General features: G+C 37.4%; 1 protein-coding gene across 3 annotated transcripts in view; it reads left to right on the top strand.

Moving 5' to 3' along the window:
* USP3 (ubiquitin specific peptidase 3) overlaps positions 1-18,760 on the top strand; it is a 214,862-nt gene that overhangs the window by 172,581 nt on the left and 23,521 nt on the right. For all 3 annotated transcript variants that reach the window (XM_033437088.2, XM_033437089.2, XM_004274724.3), the window contains 4 exons: positions 684-797; positions 4,281-4,427; positions 8,235-8,341; positions 8,515-8,595. In XM_033437088.2, coding sequence (XP_033292979.1) covers positions 684-797; positions 4,281-4,427; positions 8,235-8,341; positions 8,515-8,595 — 449 coding nt within the window. The remainder of the gene's footprint in view (positions 1-683; positions 798-4,280; positions 4,428-8,234; positions 8,342-8,514; positions 8,596-18,760) is intronic.

The raw sequence follows: 18,760 nt of genomic DNA, 5'->3' as shown, positions 1-18,760 counted from the left end.
TGTGCCAAGAAAAAAATGGAAGTTGCATTCCTGTGAGAGAAGGGGCGATTGGAGACTGAGGGGCCGTAGGGAGAGTACGGAGAGCAGGTTTAGGACACAGTGAGTTAGAAGAGACAAGAGGGCAGCCAGTAGAAAACTCCTGTTGGAACCTGGAGACAACTGAATAAAAGTGGTCATGAGAAAAATCTGGAGTTTAGATTTGGATTTGAGAGTCATTGGTATAGAGGTGAGTGTTGAAGCTTTGTGGCCAGATGGACTCTGCGGCAGAGAGGAGCAGTCACGCATCGAGGTCTGGGGAGTGCGCTCCTAGAGAGTGGCAGGAAGGAGAAAGGCAAGAGGTGGAGAAAGAGATTCTGTTACTTGTTTTACGGGTTTTTTGGAAACATTTCATTCTTAGGTAATTTGATTTGTAACTTATCCATTGCTTTATTTTACAAGTATGGCAGTACTTTGGCATACTCAGAGTTCACCATATAGTTAAAAAACTAGTTTTGTCTGTAATCACTGCTATTTGTATGGGTTCTGAGATGCTGTACTTAGCTGTCAGGTTGAATTCAGAAGAGACCAAACTCTTTTTATGTTTTCATTTTTTATTTGTGGATTTTAGACAGTTTGGCATTATGTATTGAAATAGCAGCCTCTCACTAATGCTGAGGGTCTCATCATCCCCTGCTCTTTTCTAGGTCTTTGGTGGAAGAGTTTAGAAAGACGCTCTGTGCATTATGGCAAGGTAGCCAGACTGCATTTAGCCCAGAGTCCTTATTTTATGTTGTTTGGAAGATTATGCCGAATTTTAGGTAAGTATTATTTAATGAAGGATATTTAAAACATTAATATTAGTCTTTACACTGTTCCTGGAACAATTTCCAACAGAGTGGTGGTATTCTCAATAATGAAACCAGTGTTTTGTTTTTTAAGGAGAAGAGCAGAAGTTGGATATATCCTACTAGACAAATGTGTTTAAATAATAGACCTTAGAAAAATCTTTAACAAAAGGCAGGGCATTTTGTTGTTGTAAAAACAGAGCCCTTATAAATAACTTACGTGCTCTAGGAAAACATACTGGACAAAATTTCCTTGATTTTTTTCAAAATCTTATACAGAGTAATTATCATCATACACCGTCCTGTTATTTCAGCTAAAAAAAAAAAAAATCCAAATGTAATCAGTAGAAAACCATGGTATCGTATTCACTGTTCTGGTCTGGGTTCTGAAGACCTTACAAGACTGTAGTTAAGTCCATTGGGCTTCATTCGCTTTCCAGAAGGTAACACAATTAACACATCATCTCCTAATGTGGTCATAGAGTCACAGCGTTTCCCGTGTTCTTTATCTGGTCTCGCTTGAGTGGGGAAACAGCCCTGCTGTCAGAGACATCTCCCTCTTCTCCTAAGCTAGTCCTCCCCGTAGGTAACAGCAGATCTGAAGCACTACGGGTGCTTGACAGCAGCCTTCACCACCTTCTGCTGATTTTATCTTTCTGAAGCACGTCATGGTTCTTACTAGTCATGATTTTGGCACCTTATGTACAGCCCTCTCTTTCTTTTTTAAAACCAGCACGCTCTGGTAAAACTCAGCAATACATCTTGCTTTACTGTCTCAGAGTGGTTTAGATATATTGGTAGTATGGAGAAATGTCTAAAGGGTAACAGCTTCAAAGGACTATAATTTGTTGCCTTGCCAAAGAGTCTAGCCTTGAGGATCAGACGTAATTGACTATTGTTAACCCTGGTCTTTGTTTTGAAGGAAATTTCTTTTATATTTCATGTTATTTAAATCTCTCCTGAGAAGGAGAGAATCATTTTGTAAGAATTTTAGAATTTCCTGACTCTAAAGAGGAAAGGTAGAAATGATTAAGTTACTGCTAATCACGTCTGGACTTGATATAAAATTTCTAACAATCACCTACTTAGACTCTTGATGGGGATTTAATCTTTGTGTTTGGTTATTATATAAAAATTGCTTCCATTTGTTGAATGCCTATTATGTGTCGAGCACTTTAGGTATTTTATATCTGACCTTCATTAAGAAACACAACAAAATTCCCATCAGGGTAAGAAGTGTTAGCCCCATCTGAAAGAAGACGGAACTGAGACAGAGGAGAGTAGTTTGTTCAGTTTTATACATCTAGTATGTGTTGGGACCAGAATTAGAACCCAGGTCTTCGTGGTGTTGGTCAGCGATAGACGTGTTAACAGTAATTTGTCCACGTGCCCCAGTGAGGCCCACCAACCACCTTTATACTCTTCTACTTGGTTCCCATGGTGACTCAGTTCCCTCTTCATCTAATAGAATTCTACTTTTCATCTAAATCTGCCCGTATCTCTGTTCTTTCTGGTTTCTTTAGCCCAGCTGTGAGCATGATTTAGTTTTTAGCTGCTTAATTTTACTCATTCTATTATTCCTACCAATGAAGGGAAAGAACTTTTGGAATAGGTAACCAGGTTGAGAAATTCGGATGGCGTTTCCGGAGTGATTCCTATTACATATGAACTCTTAGATTTCCTTAGAGACTGATCAGAATAGGATGTCTGTGTGTTCTTAGCAGGGCTTTCTCTTCGTTCTGTAGTAATTCAGATTGTTCCTCACTTTCATGTAATCAGAGAATAATTTTCTCTTGGTTAGCTCTAGATCTTGAGATTATATCATGAATAAAGTTTTAGTGCAGGGTCACTGCACAGTGCCCAGGTGTGAGGTAGGGTTTTCTTCTCGTAATTGTTACTCCTATTACGTGTACGGGGTAAAAGTTCTTACAACATGCCGAAGTGGAAATGCAATGGGGTCTTGAATTATGTTTGTATTTATAATCCCAAAGTAAAATTATTTGAAGTTTAGAAAGCCCATTTTCCTTGATTAACATGTCACAGTATCTAGGGAGTGTGATACCTTGGAATAAAATAAGAGGAGCCTGGGGAGTTCCCCGGTGGCCTAGTGATTAGGATCCCGGGCTTTCACTGCTGTGGCCTGGGTTCAATCCCTGGTCGGGGAACTGAGATCCCGTAAGCTGCGCGGCATGGCCAAAGGGGGAAAAAAGTGAGGAGCCTGAAATACAATCATGCATGTAGAAGTAGGAACAACTTTCCTCTATTAAATAAATAAATAAATGCAGGAAAAAAAGTACCCTAAATGTAATCAACAGCTTTGGACATAGAAATCATCAGAGCTATTCTTTCTCTTTTCCCACCCAAACCAAAAGCCAGTCACTTAGCAGGGAAACTGTTCCTGAGTTTGAACTTCCCAGCAGACATATACCTACTTGCCACACTTCTTATGGCTTCCTAGCATGCCCAGCTTTTCCTGTCCTTTCTTTTTTCTTTTTTTGCGGTACGCGGGCCTCTCACTGTTGTGGCCTCTCCTGCCGTGGAGCACAGGCTCTGGACGTGCAGGCTCAGCCTTCCATACCTGTAAAAATGTAGGCAGTAGTCTTTCCTATCGATAATTTTATGAATGTACTTTAGATATCATTGCTGGATTTATCTACATAAACCTCTGTTACCTTCCAACTATACCAGCTTAATTTTTTGTCAGATTTCATTACTGTTCACTTGTCATTGATCTGTATTAGTAGAAGAATTCCACAGAATTTCCTGACTGAATATAGTATAAGAAGTAACCTCAGAATATGTTGCTGTATATATTAAAGTTTTAGGCTAGAGCATAATTATAAGTCAATGCGTTTTAAAGTTTTTATTTATTTAAAAAATCTCTTGAATCAGAGATTAGGATGCAAGTACAGAATGCTATACATCTTTAACTCTTTAGATAAAGTTTTTCTTCCTTTCAGCCAGTGTTTAAAAATTAGTATCTTTCAGTCTAAAGATTTAGTTTTAAATTCCTTATTTCTTATAATGGTGGTTTAGACCTAGTTTTCTGGTGCAGGTTAAGATGTGAGATTTTAACATTTGAGCATCTTCTAGAGAGGCCGTGTGGGAAATGGGAAGATTCACAGTCCATCCAGGAGACATGTTACTCTCCTGTTGCAGGACTTCAGGCAGGTCACACAACCCCTTTTTTGCCCCTCAGTTTTCCTCTTAAGTGAGGTCAGTTGAGATCACTAGAAGTCCAGTTAGCTCTACTACTCTGTGTTTTCAGACTTGTTTTTCAGTAGTGGAATTCTGTCTGGAAGGTGCTTTTACATGTAAAACAAGGAGGAAGTGAGGAGGAAGAATCAGGGCGCCTCCCTGTGCTCTGAGCGCAGGGCTGTGGCCCAACACTTTGCCCTCCTGCCTGTTTGGCTGGGCAGGCGGAGCCCCACAGTGACTGTTTCTGTTTGCTTCAAGGGGCTATCAGCAGCAGGACGCTCATGAGTTCATGCGCTACCTGTTAGACCACCTGCACTTGGAACTCCAGGGCGGTTTCAACGGTATTTCCCGCTCATCAATTCTGCAAGAGAATTCTACTCTGTCTGCAAGTAACAAATGTTGCATGTAAGATTTAGTTTCCTTTTGTTTTCTGGGAAGACCTCAGATTGCTACTGGTGTTCTTGTTTATTAGATTTACAATGGAAGGTGGGAAGTTTTCTGGACCTTTGCTGAAACTTTTGTGCACTTGAACTTTGTGACCAAGGGGACTAGCACATGCCTCCTGCTTCCAGATCGAAGGCATCTTGTACTTGCATCCAGGTGTAGTTCTAATCGTTATTTGCTATAGATTATTTTTAAACTTGAAAAAATAGAAAACATTTGTACAATTTAACACTTAAAAATTTTCCTCCAACTGTATTGAATAATGTATGGGAGACAGTTTTCATATACTAAAATAATTACATTTGTTCACTAATAACAGGCTTAAAATATTTTGAACGTGAATTTTTCTAAAGCCTCATTTGGACTTAAATTTTCCAAAAATAGGTCTGTTCTTTAATCAAATTGAGGCATTCGTAACTTTTCAGAATTTTTTTTTTGCCTCTCAGTATGAACAAAACAAACCTTTTGGGTTGCTTTCCCAGGTACTGATACCCCAAAATATACATTGAGAGCAGAATGTTTATTTTGCTGAGGGAGAGAAAATTGACTTTGATTTCAGCTTGGATCTCGGTTAGTTGTCTCCTTTTGTTCAAATTTTGGGAAAAATTTCATATTGACCTATGCAGGAAAGGGATTATAAGACGAACTCCTCAAAGAAAGAAGAAAAGAGTAAGTTATATATAGGGTTTGCTGTAGTATATTGCCTGACAGTCCATAAATCGGATTTTGTGTAAGATGAGGTCTTTTTAATGACAGAGCAGTCTCACAGCCAATCTGACTGTATCAGAGATGGGCAATCAATATGAATTGCCATACTTTTTTAAATGTTTGAACCTAGGTCCTAGGAGCTATGGTTCAAATTAGAATCCAGTACAGAAAGGGAAGGACCTGTGATCTGGTAGAAATGTTCTTGCTGCTAGCACCCAATCAAACATAGTATTAAATGAAAAATTCTGGTTTGTATTTTAGGATGATATATTCATACACAAAGGATATTGAGCTGGGCTCTATGAAGGATAGTCTGTGTGAAGTGAGAGGATATATGTCCTTATTATTTTATTTGATGCCCAGGGCACCCTTAGGGAATCACATTGTGTGATATAAGATGTTCTTTTAGTAACTAACTAATGAGTTTTCAGTATTAATCCATACCCTTTCATGATATTTTAAATAATAGTAATTTTAAGTTCCAGTAGTGAGTTAGGAACATAAAAAAATTATTAAGTATTCAAAACTCAGGCTCCTTTATATTCCCTTAAATTCACTGGAGGATGCATTTCAGGATGTAAGGATCATATTTGCTAAAACTACAAAAAAAAAGGTCTCCTGTATTTGTATTTATTCGTATAAACACACTGAACCCTACTGAAGGTGGGGGTGAGGATGGTAGAAATAAATGGCGGATGTGTTCTTTTTAACACATAGAAAATCATGGGTGCCAATATAAAGGAACTTTGCAGCATAATAGCCTGTCCAAGTAGCCAATATTTAAATTCTCTCGTTGTGTAGTTATGATAAATGGAACAGTGATTTTGAAATAATTCGTGAATCTTGTTTTAAGTCATTGTATAATGACTAAGCTTAATGCCATACACATCAGATAGCCAAGAATTCATTAGTATCTTTTTCTCAGAGGAAGAAATTACAAAGGAAGAAGTACATTGAGTTTAAATGTACTGCTTTTTAATAAAGCAGTTTCCATTTTAATTAAAGGCAGCAGTGTGTGTGAACATCAGTATAAAAGGGTCAGTCATAGTCCCTTTATTTTTCAGTAGATTTTTTTGGGGGGTGGTATATCCTTTGTGATACAGATATTAAATCTAAAACCTGAAATGGCCATTATATCCTACAGTTCCCATTGTATCTTCCCTTTGTAATTTACTAAAGCCATGTGTATCCTATGAACAACTTAAAAAAACAAAAAAGCTACAGTATGTTTCTTTTGCCAGTAAGGAAGGAAGCCCTTTCATAGAAAAGGAAGCAAACTTTTAAAATAATAGAATTGCTCAGGTAAGTTTTGTCTGTCTCATCATTGCAGTAGGTCTAATTTGGAGCAACTTGAAGTACGGTTCAGTGTATTAGGAGTACTATTGACTGCAAGTGACAGAAACCACCTCAAATTGCTATTAGCAAAAAAGAGCAATATACTGGCTCAAGTAACTGCATAAGTGCACAAAAGTTATTATCTGTGTTCACTGTAGTACTGTTAATGACAGCACACAAATGAACCTCAGTATCCATTAATATTTTTGTTTTTATTCTGATTCATCTTTATTTGTTCTGTTGACAATTTTATGTGGGTTCCTGTTGTTGCAGTGAAACCCAAAGCCATTTTGGGGTGTTTTTTTTTTTGCGGTACACGGGCCTCTCCCGTTGTGGAGCACAGGCTCCGGATGCGCCGGCTCGGTGGCCATGGCTCACGGGCCCAGCCGTTCCGCGGCATGTGGGATCTTCCCGGACCGGGGCATGAACCTGCATCCCCTGCATCGGCAGGCGGACTCCCAACCACTGTGCCACCAGGGAAGCTTGCCATTTTGGTTTTTAAAATAATATTTTTTTATTGAAGTATAGTTGATTTACCCATTAATATTATATATTAGTTAAATTAAGAGAAGGAGCATAGTGTCCACAGCAGGTGCTCAGGTCAGGCCAGCTGTGTGAACTTGGGCCAAGTTATTTAACCTATGAACCTCAGCTTCCTGGTCTGCAAAATGGGGATGATCTTATCTACCCCAGAGTTGCTGTGAGGATTAATTGATTTACATGGAAAGTACCTAGAATGGAGCCTGGCATGTAAGTGCCAAATAATATAAGTGCTTGCTAATCATGCTGTCACTGGTGCACTTTCTCAGCTGTTCTTGTGCATTCTCTGTCCATACCGTGGCAGGCTGTGCACCTGTGAGTTACATGTCCAAGATACTTAGGAAAGAAAAGCAGAAGGCAGGTATGATCCTGATTATTGTTATAAAAGATGCTTACAACACTCTAAGGTCTTTCTTTTTGGTAAGCACTTGTCTAAAAGCACTGTAGGTATATTCCCATTTCATCGTCACCAGGCCTCTGAGGTAGATAGATATTATGCCTGTTTCACATTTGATGAAGCTGAGGCACAGAGAGGTTAAGTAATATTAGGACAGTTGGTTTCTTATTGTTCTTAAAGTGCTGTACATATTTTTTTATCTCCACAAGGGAATTATTATATTGTTTTAAGTGAGCTTTTTAAAAGGCTTGTTGATAGTAATATCCAGCACTTCAAATGTGAAGTCATATCTCCACCAGTGCTTACTAAGTATGTATTAAATTTTTTTACCTCATTTTCCCCAAATATGACCATCTAAAAAAACCTGAAACTACCTTTGATCCAGGTTGTTGTTCAAAGTAAAGTAATTGAGAGTGCTCCCCATAATATGAGAAGTCTTGCAAAGGGTCCAATCTAAGGCAGTTCCCTCTCTTCTGAGGGGTATAATTGAGGGAAAGGGGTCCTGTTGCCCTGAGTACAGACAGGCACGTACGTGATCTGTTAGTAATGGCAAATGTTCAGTGTTTGTTTGTTAGGAACTTTTGTACAAAGTAGTGGGTTTGGGAGAGGAGCTGGGGGAAGGACAGTGGCTTAAACCTTTTATTTGGTATACATCTATATATAGCTTCAAAATTTTTGTGTTATAATTTAAATTAATAAATGATATATATATACACACACCCCAGAGCCACCTACACGTGTGTATTTTAGTTTTTTACTGAGATGTTTGCCTGTGTGATTTTCTCTAGAAATGGAGCATCCACAGTTGTCACGGCTATATTCGGAGGCATTCTCCAAAATGAGGTTAACTGCCTCATATGTGGGACAGAATCTAGAAAGTTTGATCCATTCCTAGGTAAGACATATTTGGCATATGGAGATATGATATTGTATTAAAATAATAACTAATGTTTCCTTTGAAAACTAAGACAGTAAAGAGATAAATCCTTAAAAATACATCAATTTTTGAAATTATTTTTTGAGTGTGGTTATATGCCTTTAACGGTTGTTTTCCTGTTTCCTTTTAAGACCTTTCATTAGATATTCCAAGTCAGTTCAGAAATAAACGCTCTAAGAATCAAGAAAATGGACCAGTTTGTTCATTACGAGGTAAAGATACTTTGATGTTCTAGATTTTTTTCCCCCTTGAAATACCAAATAATTGTTGTAATTAATTTGTGTTATAACTAACTTAACAAAAGTCAAACCTGAATGTCTCTTCTTGTACAAAAAAATTCTGTTTAGCAAGAATGCCTGCCAGAGATACTGACCTGCCAGGTGAAACATATTTCTCACCTTTCTCCTCTTTTTAAAACTAGTTGAAAATTGAAAGTTTGTAACAAAACTTTTTCTGATCTAATGAAATAGAATTTATTCTATGGATATTCCACTAGTAACCAGAGGAAGAAAGAACCTCAGAAAAGTTTGATAAATTATGGTGTCATTCACTCTTTTGTATGACTAATAATTTGAGAGCTCTCTTGATGACATAACTGTTGGCTAAGCCTGAGGCCTTGCTTTTAATTGCAAGATACAAATTCACATTTACTTTCAGAGATTTCTGAACAGATTTTTTCCTTGATGAGTATTAACTACTTTAGTCAAGGCAGAAGACCTGTCCTTGACCAACCACTAAAATGACTAATCGTTCTTTTTAGTCGTAGAAAGAAGAAACTAGGATAGAAAAAAGAAAGAGGATTAGTATGTGTTCTGTCATTAAGTACCTCTATAGTGAATCTATAGTGAAGGCAAATAAAGTTTCTACCCTGAATTACATGTTCACTAAAAGTTTTAGGGAGTACTGTCAAAAAGTTTTAGGTAGTATTGTCATAATGATTAATATACATATAATGTAAACTTTTCTTACAAAACAGAAGATTCTGTTGGTCTAAAACTATACTGTCCAATATGCAACCATGAAGTCACATGTGCCTATTTAAATCAATCAAAGTGAAATTTCAAATTCCATTGCTCAGTTATACTAGCCATATTTAGAGTGCTCGGGAGCCACCTGGGGCCAGTGGCTACTGTAGCGGTCAGCACAGGTGCAGAACATTTCCACTGTTGCAGAAAGTTCTACTGGACGGTGCTGCTGTAGAAGCAAATTATCCTGTAAAATGTATATGAAAACACTTTGTAGATGCTTTTAGTTTGTTCTCCACCTATACAACAGTGTTGATTGTCTCTTTTGAACAGGAGTACAGAAGAAATTTAAGGAAGCCCCATCCATGCCACTTCCCTCTAAAATATGTGGCTCTAGTATGTTTCTCTAAAACTGTTTTTGGCCTATTTGAGATTAAGAAAATATCACAGTATACTTAGATTAAGAAAATATCACAGTATACTTGATAGCAAGTGTCTGTCAGATCATTTTCCCTTTATATTTATGGCATATGAATACAGGCTAACTTAAGCATAAAACAAATATTATTTGATCATTTATTATTTGATCATTTAGAGGGGAAATCAGTGAAAGTTAAAGGAATTAGCCTCAAATTATATAATCTAAATTAGATTGACTTCATCTTAAAATTTCAATAAGAACACTAATAATATTAATGTAGTAAAAAATACTGTTCCTTAATATATATATCTGGGTATCTATTTGAATCATAATTCCTCATGTTAAACAAAACCGTTAGTCCAGATGATTTTTGACTGATTGATTGGAAGACCCAGAGACACTCATTTGTTCAGGTTTCTTTCCTCCTTCCTTCAGTGCTGATTCCCCCCACCCCTCCTGAATTGGTCATACATGGTTCTTATTGCCTCTGTAACATTTCATTTAAACTTAATGCCCTAATACTGAGAGATGTTCCTTTCTTGAGACCATCCAGGAGAGTGTATGACACAGCTTACTTAGGTGGTTGACTGGTACTATAAACAAGAATAGTGGCAAATGGAATTTGCCTCATATCCCAAGTAGTATTTTTCTTGCCTCCTTGAAATCTGATAAAGATCAGTATTAGCATCAGGGGGCCCAGACCATCCTGAGGTGTTGAGGGTTTGGCTAGAAACATGTTTCCTGTATTCTCAGCTGGCTTTCCTTTGAATTCTCAGACTTCATTTTGTTAAAGAGCTTACTGTCAGCTTTAGAATTTCTAAACCATGCAGTATCTGCGAAATGCAACAAAACGAGATTTTCAGACGATGCTGGTGGTTTTCAAGAAGGCATCTAGTAAAGGACCCAGAGGGCTAGAAAAATTTCCAGATGAAAAGGCAGCATATTTCAGAGACTTTCACAAGGTAACTGAACAGTACAACGTCAAAAATATAACCAGGCTGCCTCGAGAAACAAAGAAGCACATGCAGTGGCAATTATCTTTCATGATGAAGCATCAGCGACATTTGCCTGTGAGGGCTCAAGTTCTGCTTAAGAATGAGGGAGAGGCTGGAGACAAGATGGTGGAGTAGAAGGACTTGAGCTCACCTCCTCTCACAAAAACACCAAATCACAACTAACTGCTGAACAACCATCAACAAAAAAGGCTCGAACCTACCAAAAAGATATTCTACACCCAAAGACGAAGAAGAAGCCACAATGAGACGGTAGGAGGGGCACTTCTACAATATAATCAAATCCCATATCTGGCAGGTGGGTGACCTACAAACTGGAAAATAATTGTATCGCAGAGATTCCCACAGGAGTGAGAGTTCTGAGCCTAGTATCAGGCTTCCCAGCCTTGGGGTCTGGAATCAGGAGAAGGAGTCCCCAGAGCATTTGGATTTGAAGGCCAGGGGGGCTTGAGTGCAGGAGCTCCATAGGACTGGAGGAAACAGAGACTCCACTCTTGGAGGGCACACACAAGGTTTCACATGCACTGGGACCCAGGGCAAAGCAGTCATAGGAGCCTGGGTCAGACCTACCTGAGGGTCTTGGAAGGTCTCCTGGGGATGTGGGGTTTGACTGTGGCTCACTGTGGGGACAAGGACACTGGTGGCAGACGCCCCAGGGAATACTCAATTGGTGTGAGCTCTCCTGGAGGTCACCATTTTGGCAAAGAGACCTGACCCCACCCAACAGCTTACAGGCTTCAGTGCTGGCACACTTCAGGCCAACCAACCAACAGGGTGGGAACACAGCCCCACCCATCATCAGACAGGCTGCCTAAAGTCATCCAGAGCCAACAGCCACCTATAAATACACCTCCTGAGATGGCCCTGCCCATCAGAGGGACAAGACCCAGCTCCACCCACCAGGGGGGCGGACACCAGTCCCTCCCACCAAGAAGCCTGCACAAGCCCCTGGACCAACCTCACCCACCAGGGGGCAGACACCAGAACCAAGAAGAATTACACTCCTGCAGCCTGGGGAACAGAGACCTCAAACACACAAAGTTAGATAAAATGACATCACAAAGAAATATGTTCCAGGTGAAAGAACAAGATAAAACCCCAGAAGAACAACTAAATGAAGTGGAGCTAGGCAGTCTACTTAAAAAAAATTCAGAGTAATAACAGTAAAGTTGATCCAAGATCTCGGAAACAGAATGGAGGCACAGACCAAGAGGATACAAGGAATGTTTAACAAAGAGCTAGAAGCTTTAAAGAACAAACAAGATGAACAATACAATAACCTAAATGAAAAATACACCAGAAGGAATCAGTAGTAGAATAAATGAGGCAGAAGAACAAACAAGTGGGCTGGAAGACAGACTGGTGGAAATCACTGCTGTGGAACAGAATAAAGAAAGAAGAATGAAAAGAAATGAGGACAGTCTAAGAGACCTCCAGGATAACATTAAACATACCAACATTCGCATGATATGGGCCCAGAAGGAGAACAGAGAAAGGGCCTGAGAAAATACTTGAAGAGAGATAATAGCCAAAAACTTCCCTAACATGGGAAAGGAAACACACAGTCAAGTCCAGGAAGTGCAGAGAATCCCATACAGGATAAACCCAAGGAGGAACACACCAAGACACATATTAATCAAATGGACAAAAATTAAAGACAAAAAGAAAATATTAAAAACACAAGTGAAAAGCAACAAATAACATACAAGGGAATCCCCATATGGTTATCAGCTGATTTCTCAGCAGAAACTCTGCAGGCCAGAAGGGAGTGGCATGATATACTTAAAGTGATGAAAGGGAAAAACCTACAACCAAGAATACTCAACCCAGCAGGGCTCTCGTTCATATTCAACAGAGAAATCAAAAGCTTTACAGACAAGCAAAAGCTAAGAGAATTCAGCACCACCAGTTTTATGACAAATGCGAAAGGAACTTCTCTAGGTGGAAAAGGCCACAGCTAGAAATGAGAAAATTATGAATGGGAAAGCTCACCAATAAAGGTAAGCATATAGTAAGGGTAGGAAATCATCAAACCACAAATATGATATCAAAATCAGCAATTGTGAGGAGAGTACAAATGCATTTGAAATTAAGAGACCAGCAACTTAATCCTGTGTATATATATAGAGAGAGAGACTGTTATATCAAAACCTCAATGTAGCTGCAAACCAAAAATCTATAACAGACACACGAAAAAGAAAAAGCAGTCCAAACACAACACTAAAGATAGTCATCAAATCACAAGAGAACAAAAGAGGAAGGGAAGAAAGAAGACCTACAAAAACAAATCCAAAACAATTAACAAAATGGCAATAAGAACATACTGATAATTACCTTAAACATAAACAGATTAAATGCTCAAACCAAAAGACATAGATTGGCTGAATAGATACAAAAACAAGACCCATATATAAAAACAAGACCCATATATATGCTGTCCACAAAAGACCCACTTCAAATCTAGGGACACATACAGACTGAAAGTGAGGACATAGAAAAAGCTATTCCATGCAAATGGAAATCAAAAGAAAGCTGGAGTAGCAATACTCATATCAGACAAAATAGACTTTAAAACACTGTTACAAGAGACAAGGAAGGACATTATAAAATGATCAAGGAATCAATCCAAGAAAATATAACAATTGTAAATATATATATATATGAACTCAACATAGGAGCACCTCAATATATAAGGCAAATGCTAATAGCCATAAAAGGAGAAATCAACAGTAACACAATAATAGTGGGGGACTTTAACTCCCCACTTACATCAATGGACAGATCATGCAGACAGAAAATAAATAAGGAAACACAGGCCTTAAATGACACATTAGACCAGATGGATTGACATTTATAGAACATTCCATCCGAAAGCAGCAGAATACACCTTCTCAAGTGCACATGGAACATTCTCCAGGATAGATCACATGTTGGGCAACAAAGCAAGCCTTGGTAAATTTAAAAAAACTGAAATCATATCAAGCTTCTTTTCTGACCACAATGCTGTAAGATTATAAATCAACTACAAGGAAAAAAACTAAAAAAACAAACATATGGAGGCTAAACAGTATGCTATCAAACAACCAATGGATCACTGAAGAAATCAAAGAGGAAGTCAAAAAGTACCTGGAGACAAATGAAAATGAAAGCCAAGATGATACAAAACTTATGGGACACAGCAAAAGCAGTTCTAAAAGGGAAGTTTATAGCAAGACAATCTTACCTTAGGAAACAAGAAAAATCTCAAGTAAACAACCTAACCTTACACCTAAAGCAACTAGAGAAAGAAGAACAAACAAAACCCAAAGTTAGTAGAAGAAAAGAAATCATAAAGATCAGAGCAGAAATAAATGAAATAGAGATGAAGAAAATAACAGAAAAGATTAAGGAAACTAAAAGCTGGTTCTTTGAGAAGATAAGCAAAATTGATAAACCTTCAGCCAGACTCATCAAGAAAAAAAGGGAGAGGGCTCAAAAAAATAATAAAACTAGAAATGAAAAAGAAGTTACAGTGGACACCATAGAAATAAAAAGGATCATAAGAGACAAGCAACTATGTGCCAATAAAATGGACAACCTAGAAGAAATGGACAAATTCTTAGAAAGGTACAAACTTCCAAGATTGAACCAGGAAGAAACAGAAAATATGAACAGATCTATCATAAGCACCAAAATTGAAACTCTGATTTTAAAACTTCAAACAAACGAAAGTCCAGGACCAGATGGCTTCACAGGCAAAGTCTATCAAACATTTAGAGAAGAGTTAACACCTATCCTTCTGAAACTATTCCAAAATACTGCAGAGGAAGGAACACTCCCAAACTCATTCTATGAGGCCACCATCACCCTGATAACCAAAACCAGACAAAGGTACCACAAAAAAGAAACTTACAGGCTAATATCACTGATGAACATAGCTGCAAAAATCCTCAACAAAATACTAGCAAGCCAAATCCAACAATACATTAAAAGGGTCATATACCATGATCAAGTGGGATTTATCCCTGGGATGCAAGGATTTTTCAATATTCTCAAATCAGTCAGTGTGATATATACCACATTAACAAATTGAAGTGTGATATATACCACATTAACAAATTGAAGAATAAAAACCATATGATCATCTCAGTAGATGCAGAAATAGCTTTTGACAAAATTCCAACACCCATTTATGATAAAAGCTCTTGAAAGTGGGCCTAGAGGGAACCTACCTCAACATAATAAAAGCCATATATGACAAACCCACAGCTAACATCACACTCAATGGTGAAAAGCTGAAAGCATTTCCTCTAAGATCAGGAACGAGACAAGGATGTGCACTCTCCCCACTTTTATTCAACATAGTTTTGGAAGTTTTAGCCACGGCAATCAGAGAAGAAAAAGAAATAAAAGGAATCCAAATTGGAAAAGAAGAAGTAAAACTGTCACTGTTTGCAGATGACATACTACGCATAGAAAATACTAAAGATGCTACCAGAAAACTACTAAAGCTCATCAGTGAATTTGGTAAAGTTGCAGGATACAAAATTAATACACAGAAATCTCTTGCATTCCTATACACTAACAACCAAAGATCAGAAACAGAAATTAAGGAAACAATCCCATTTACCATCACATCAAAAAGAACCAAGTACCTAGGAATAAACCTACCTGAGGAGGCAAAAGACCTATACTCGAAAAACTGTAAGACAATGATGAAAGAAACTGAACATGACACAAACAGATGGAAAGATACACCACATTCTGGGATTGGAAGAATCAGTATTATCAAAATGACTATACTACCCAAAGCAATCTACAGATTCAATGCAATCTCTATTAAATTACCAATGGCATTTTTCACAGAACTAGAACAAAAAATTTTACAATTTTAATGGAATCACAAATGACCCCAAATAGCCAAAGCAGTCCTGAGAAAGAAAAACGGAACTGGCCTCAAAACAAATATAGATCAATGGAACAGGATAGAAAGTCCAGAGATAAACTCATGCACCTATGGTCAACTAATCTATGACAGAGGAGGCAAGAAAATACAATGGAAAAAAGACAGTCTCTTCAATAAGTGGTGCTGGGAAAACTGGACAGCTATGTGTAAAAGAATGAAACTAGAATATTCTCTAACACCATACACAAAAATAAAATGGATTAAAGACCTAAATGTAAGACTGGATACTGTAAAACTCTTAGAGGAAAACATAGGCAGGACACTCTTTGACATAAATGGCAACAAAATCCTTTTGGATCCACCTCCTACAGTAATGAAAACAAAAATAAACAAATGGGACCTAATTAAACTTAACACCTTCAGCGCAGCAAAGGAAACCATAAAGAAAACAAAAAAAGACAACCCTCAGAATGGGAGAAGATATTTGCAAATGAAGCAACTGACAAGTGATTAATCTTCAAAATATATAAACAGCTCATGCAGCTCAATAACAAAACACCAGACAACCCAATCAAAACATGGGCAGAAGACCTAAATAGACATTTCTCCAAAGAAGACGTACAGATGGCCAAAAAGCACATGAAAAGATGCTTACATCACTAATTATTAGAGAAATGCAAATCAAAACTACAATGAGGTAGAATGGCCATCATCAAAAAGTCTACAAACAATAAATGCTGGAGAGAGTGTGGACAAAAGGGAACACTCTTGCACTGTTGGTAGGGATGTAAATTGGTTACAACCATTATGAACAACGGTATGGAGGTTCCTTAAAAAAGTAAACTAGAACTACCATATGACCAGCAATCCCACTCCTGGGCATATATATCTGGAGAAAACCATAATTTGAAAAGATATATGCACCCCAATGTTCACTGCAGCACTATTTACCATAGCCAGGACATGGAAGCAACCTAAATGTCCATCAACAGAGGAGTGGATAAAGAAGATGTGGTACAGATATACAATGGAATATTACTCAGCCATAAAAAATAATGCCATTTACAGTAACACGGATGGACTTAGAGATTATCATACTAAGTGAAGTAAGCCAACAGAGAAAGACCAATACCATATATTGCTTATATGTGGAATCTAAAAAAAAAAAGATACTAATGGATTTATATACCAAACAGAAATAGGCCCACAGACATAGAAAACAAACTTAAGGTTACCAAAGGGGAAAGCAGGGCAAGGGATAAATTATAATAGGGGTTTGGGATTAACATATACACACTACTATATATAAAGTAGATAACCAACAAGGTCCTACTGTATAGCACAGGGAACTATACTCAATATTTTGTAATAACCTGTAAGGGAAAGGAATCTGAAAAAATCGATATATGCGTATGTATAACTGAATCACTTTGCTGTGCACCTGAAACCCAGACAGTATTGTAAATCAAATACACTTCAGTAAAAAATAAATAAATAGCTTACGTCAGCTTTAAAAAGTATATAATGGGGTGTGGTAACGCTTCATTCTCTTTTTGTTTACCACTAATATCAATTAAGGGCAGTCATTTTTCTTGGACAGTCCATAGTGTGATGAATTTTAGTTGAGTAATACACATTTGTTTATTAAATAGGGATGGAGATGTGTGATTACCTGAGAAGTCTAGCTTTTACATGCTTAGACATCTAGTTGGCTAGAATTACTTATGTGCTTTTTGGATCTGTAATTGTTAAGGTTAGTTTTCATTTAAAAAGGAAAGGTGATGGTGAGAAAGACCACTGTCATTTGAAATCATTTAAATGAAAGGGTGTATGGGAGGCTAAAATAACCCCATGTCTAAACCCTAACAAAGATACCATCTGAAAGGAAAAAAAATGTAGCTTTATCTTACTAATACTATAAAGAATCTTAAATGTTAGCACATAGAATCCAGTAGTGTCCTGAAACAGTAATATACAGAGATCAAGTAGGATTTATTTCAATAGTGCAAGGCTGATTTAATATTAGAAAGTATAATTTGTTGGGAGAAGAAAAATCAAAATGCCCAAATAGGTTTTGGTAAAATTGCAAATTCATGACTGATTAAAAGAAGAAAAAAAAAGCCCTATTATTATAGGAATAGACATGTTCTTAACTTGTTGAGGATCATCTATCAAAAGCTGCCAGTGATCATCACAGTTAATAGTGAAGCACTGATGACTTTCCATTACAGTCAGGAATCAGCCAGGAGGACTGCTGCTGTGGGACAAGGCAGTAGACAAGGAAAAGAAATAAGTGGTGAAGAGGAAAGACCAAATTATTACATACCTAGAACATTTCAAGAGAATCAGTTGGAAATTATGAAAGAATGTTTAGCCCTAGCTATCTCTGGAACGCAGGAGACCTGCTTTCCTAGCCCTCAGTTAACAAAAAACAAACACAGATATTGATTTGATAAATAAATGCTTAATGTGGAGCTAAAAAGCTTAGTCAGATGGCCAAATAGAAGATAGGCAAAAACCAACTGCTTTCTTCTACATAGCAAAAGATCCTATTCACAGTTGTATTAAAAACTCAAAAGTACTTGAGGATAAATTTATTGAGAAATATGCAAGACCTAGATGAAGAAATTATAAAACTTTATAAAAGGACAGAAAAAGCTAGAATTAACAGAGCCATGTCATATTCCTGGATGGGAAGACCCAGGATGACAGAGATGTAGTTTTCCCCCAGATTACTTCTTACATTTATTCTAATTAGTTCAGAAGTTCTTCCATAAGCAGATACTCTTAAGAGGAGCTAAAAAAGTTTTAAAACAAAAATAATGGAGCAGGACAGAGATGACATAGGTAGTGTCCTGGAAGTACTATGTATATGGGAATTTACTAAATGGCAAAGGAGACACTTCAAATTAGTGGAGAAAATAAGAAATTACTATAGGTTGTATTAGTGTAAATGAAAATTTATGTGGGAATCATTAATTTCATTCCTAACTCATATGTTTTCCCAGATTAATTTAAGACTTCAAGATTTAGTGTGAAAAATAAAACCACAAGGGCATTATAGTAAAACATCTTTTTGATCGTGTTGTAGGA

Source organism: Orcinus orca, chromosome 2 (genome assembly GCF_937001465.1).
Source record: "Orcinus orca chromosome 2, mOrcOrc1.1, whole genome shotgun sequence".
NCBI classification, from domain to species: Eukaryota; Metazoa; Chordata; class Mammalia; order Artiodactyla; family Delphinidae; genus Orcinus; species Orcinus orca.
This window is presented reverse-complemented; position numbering and strand designations above follow the sequence as displayed.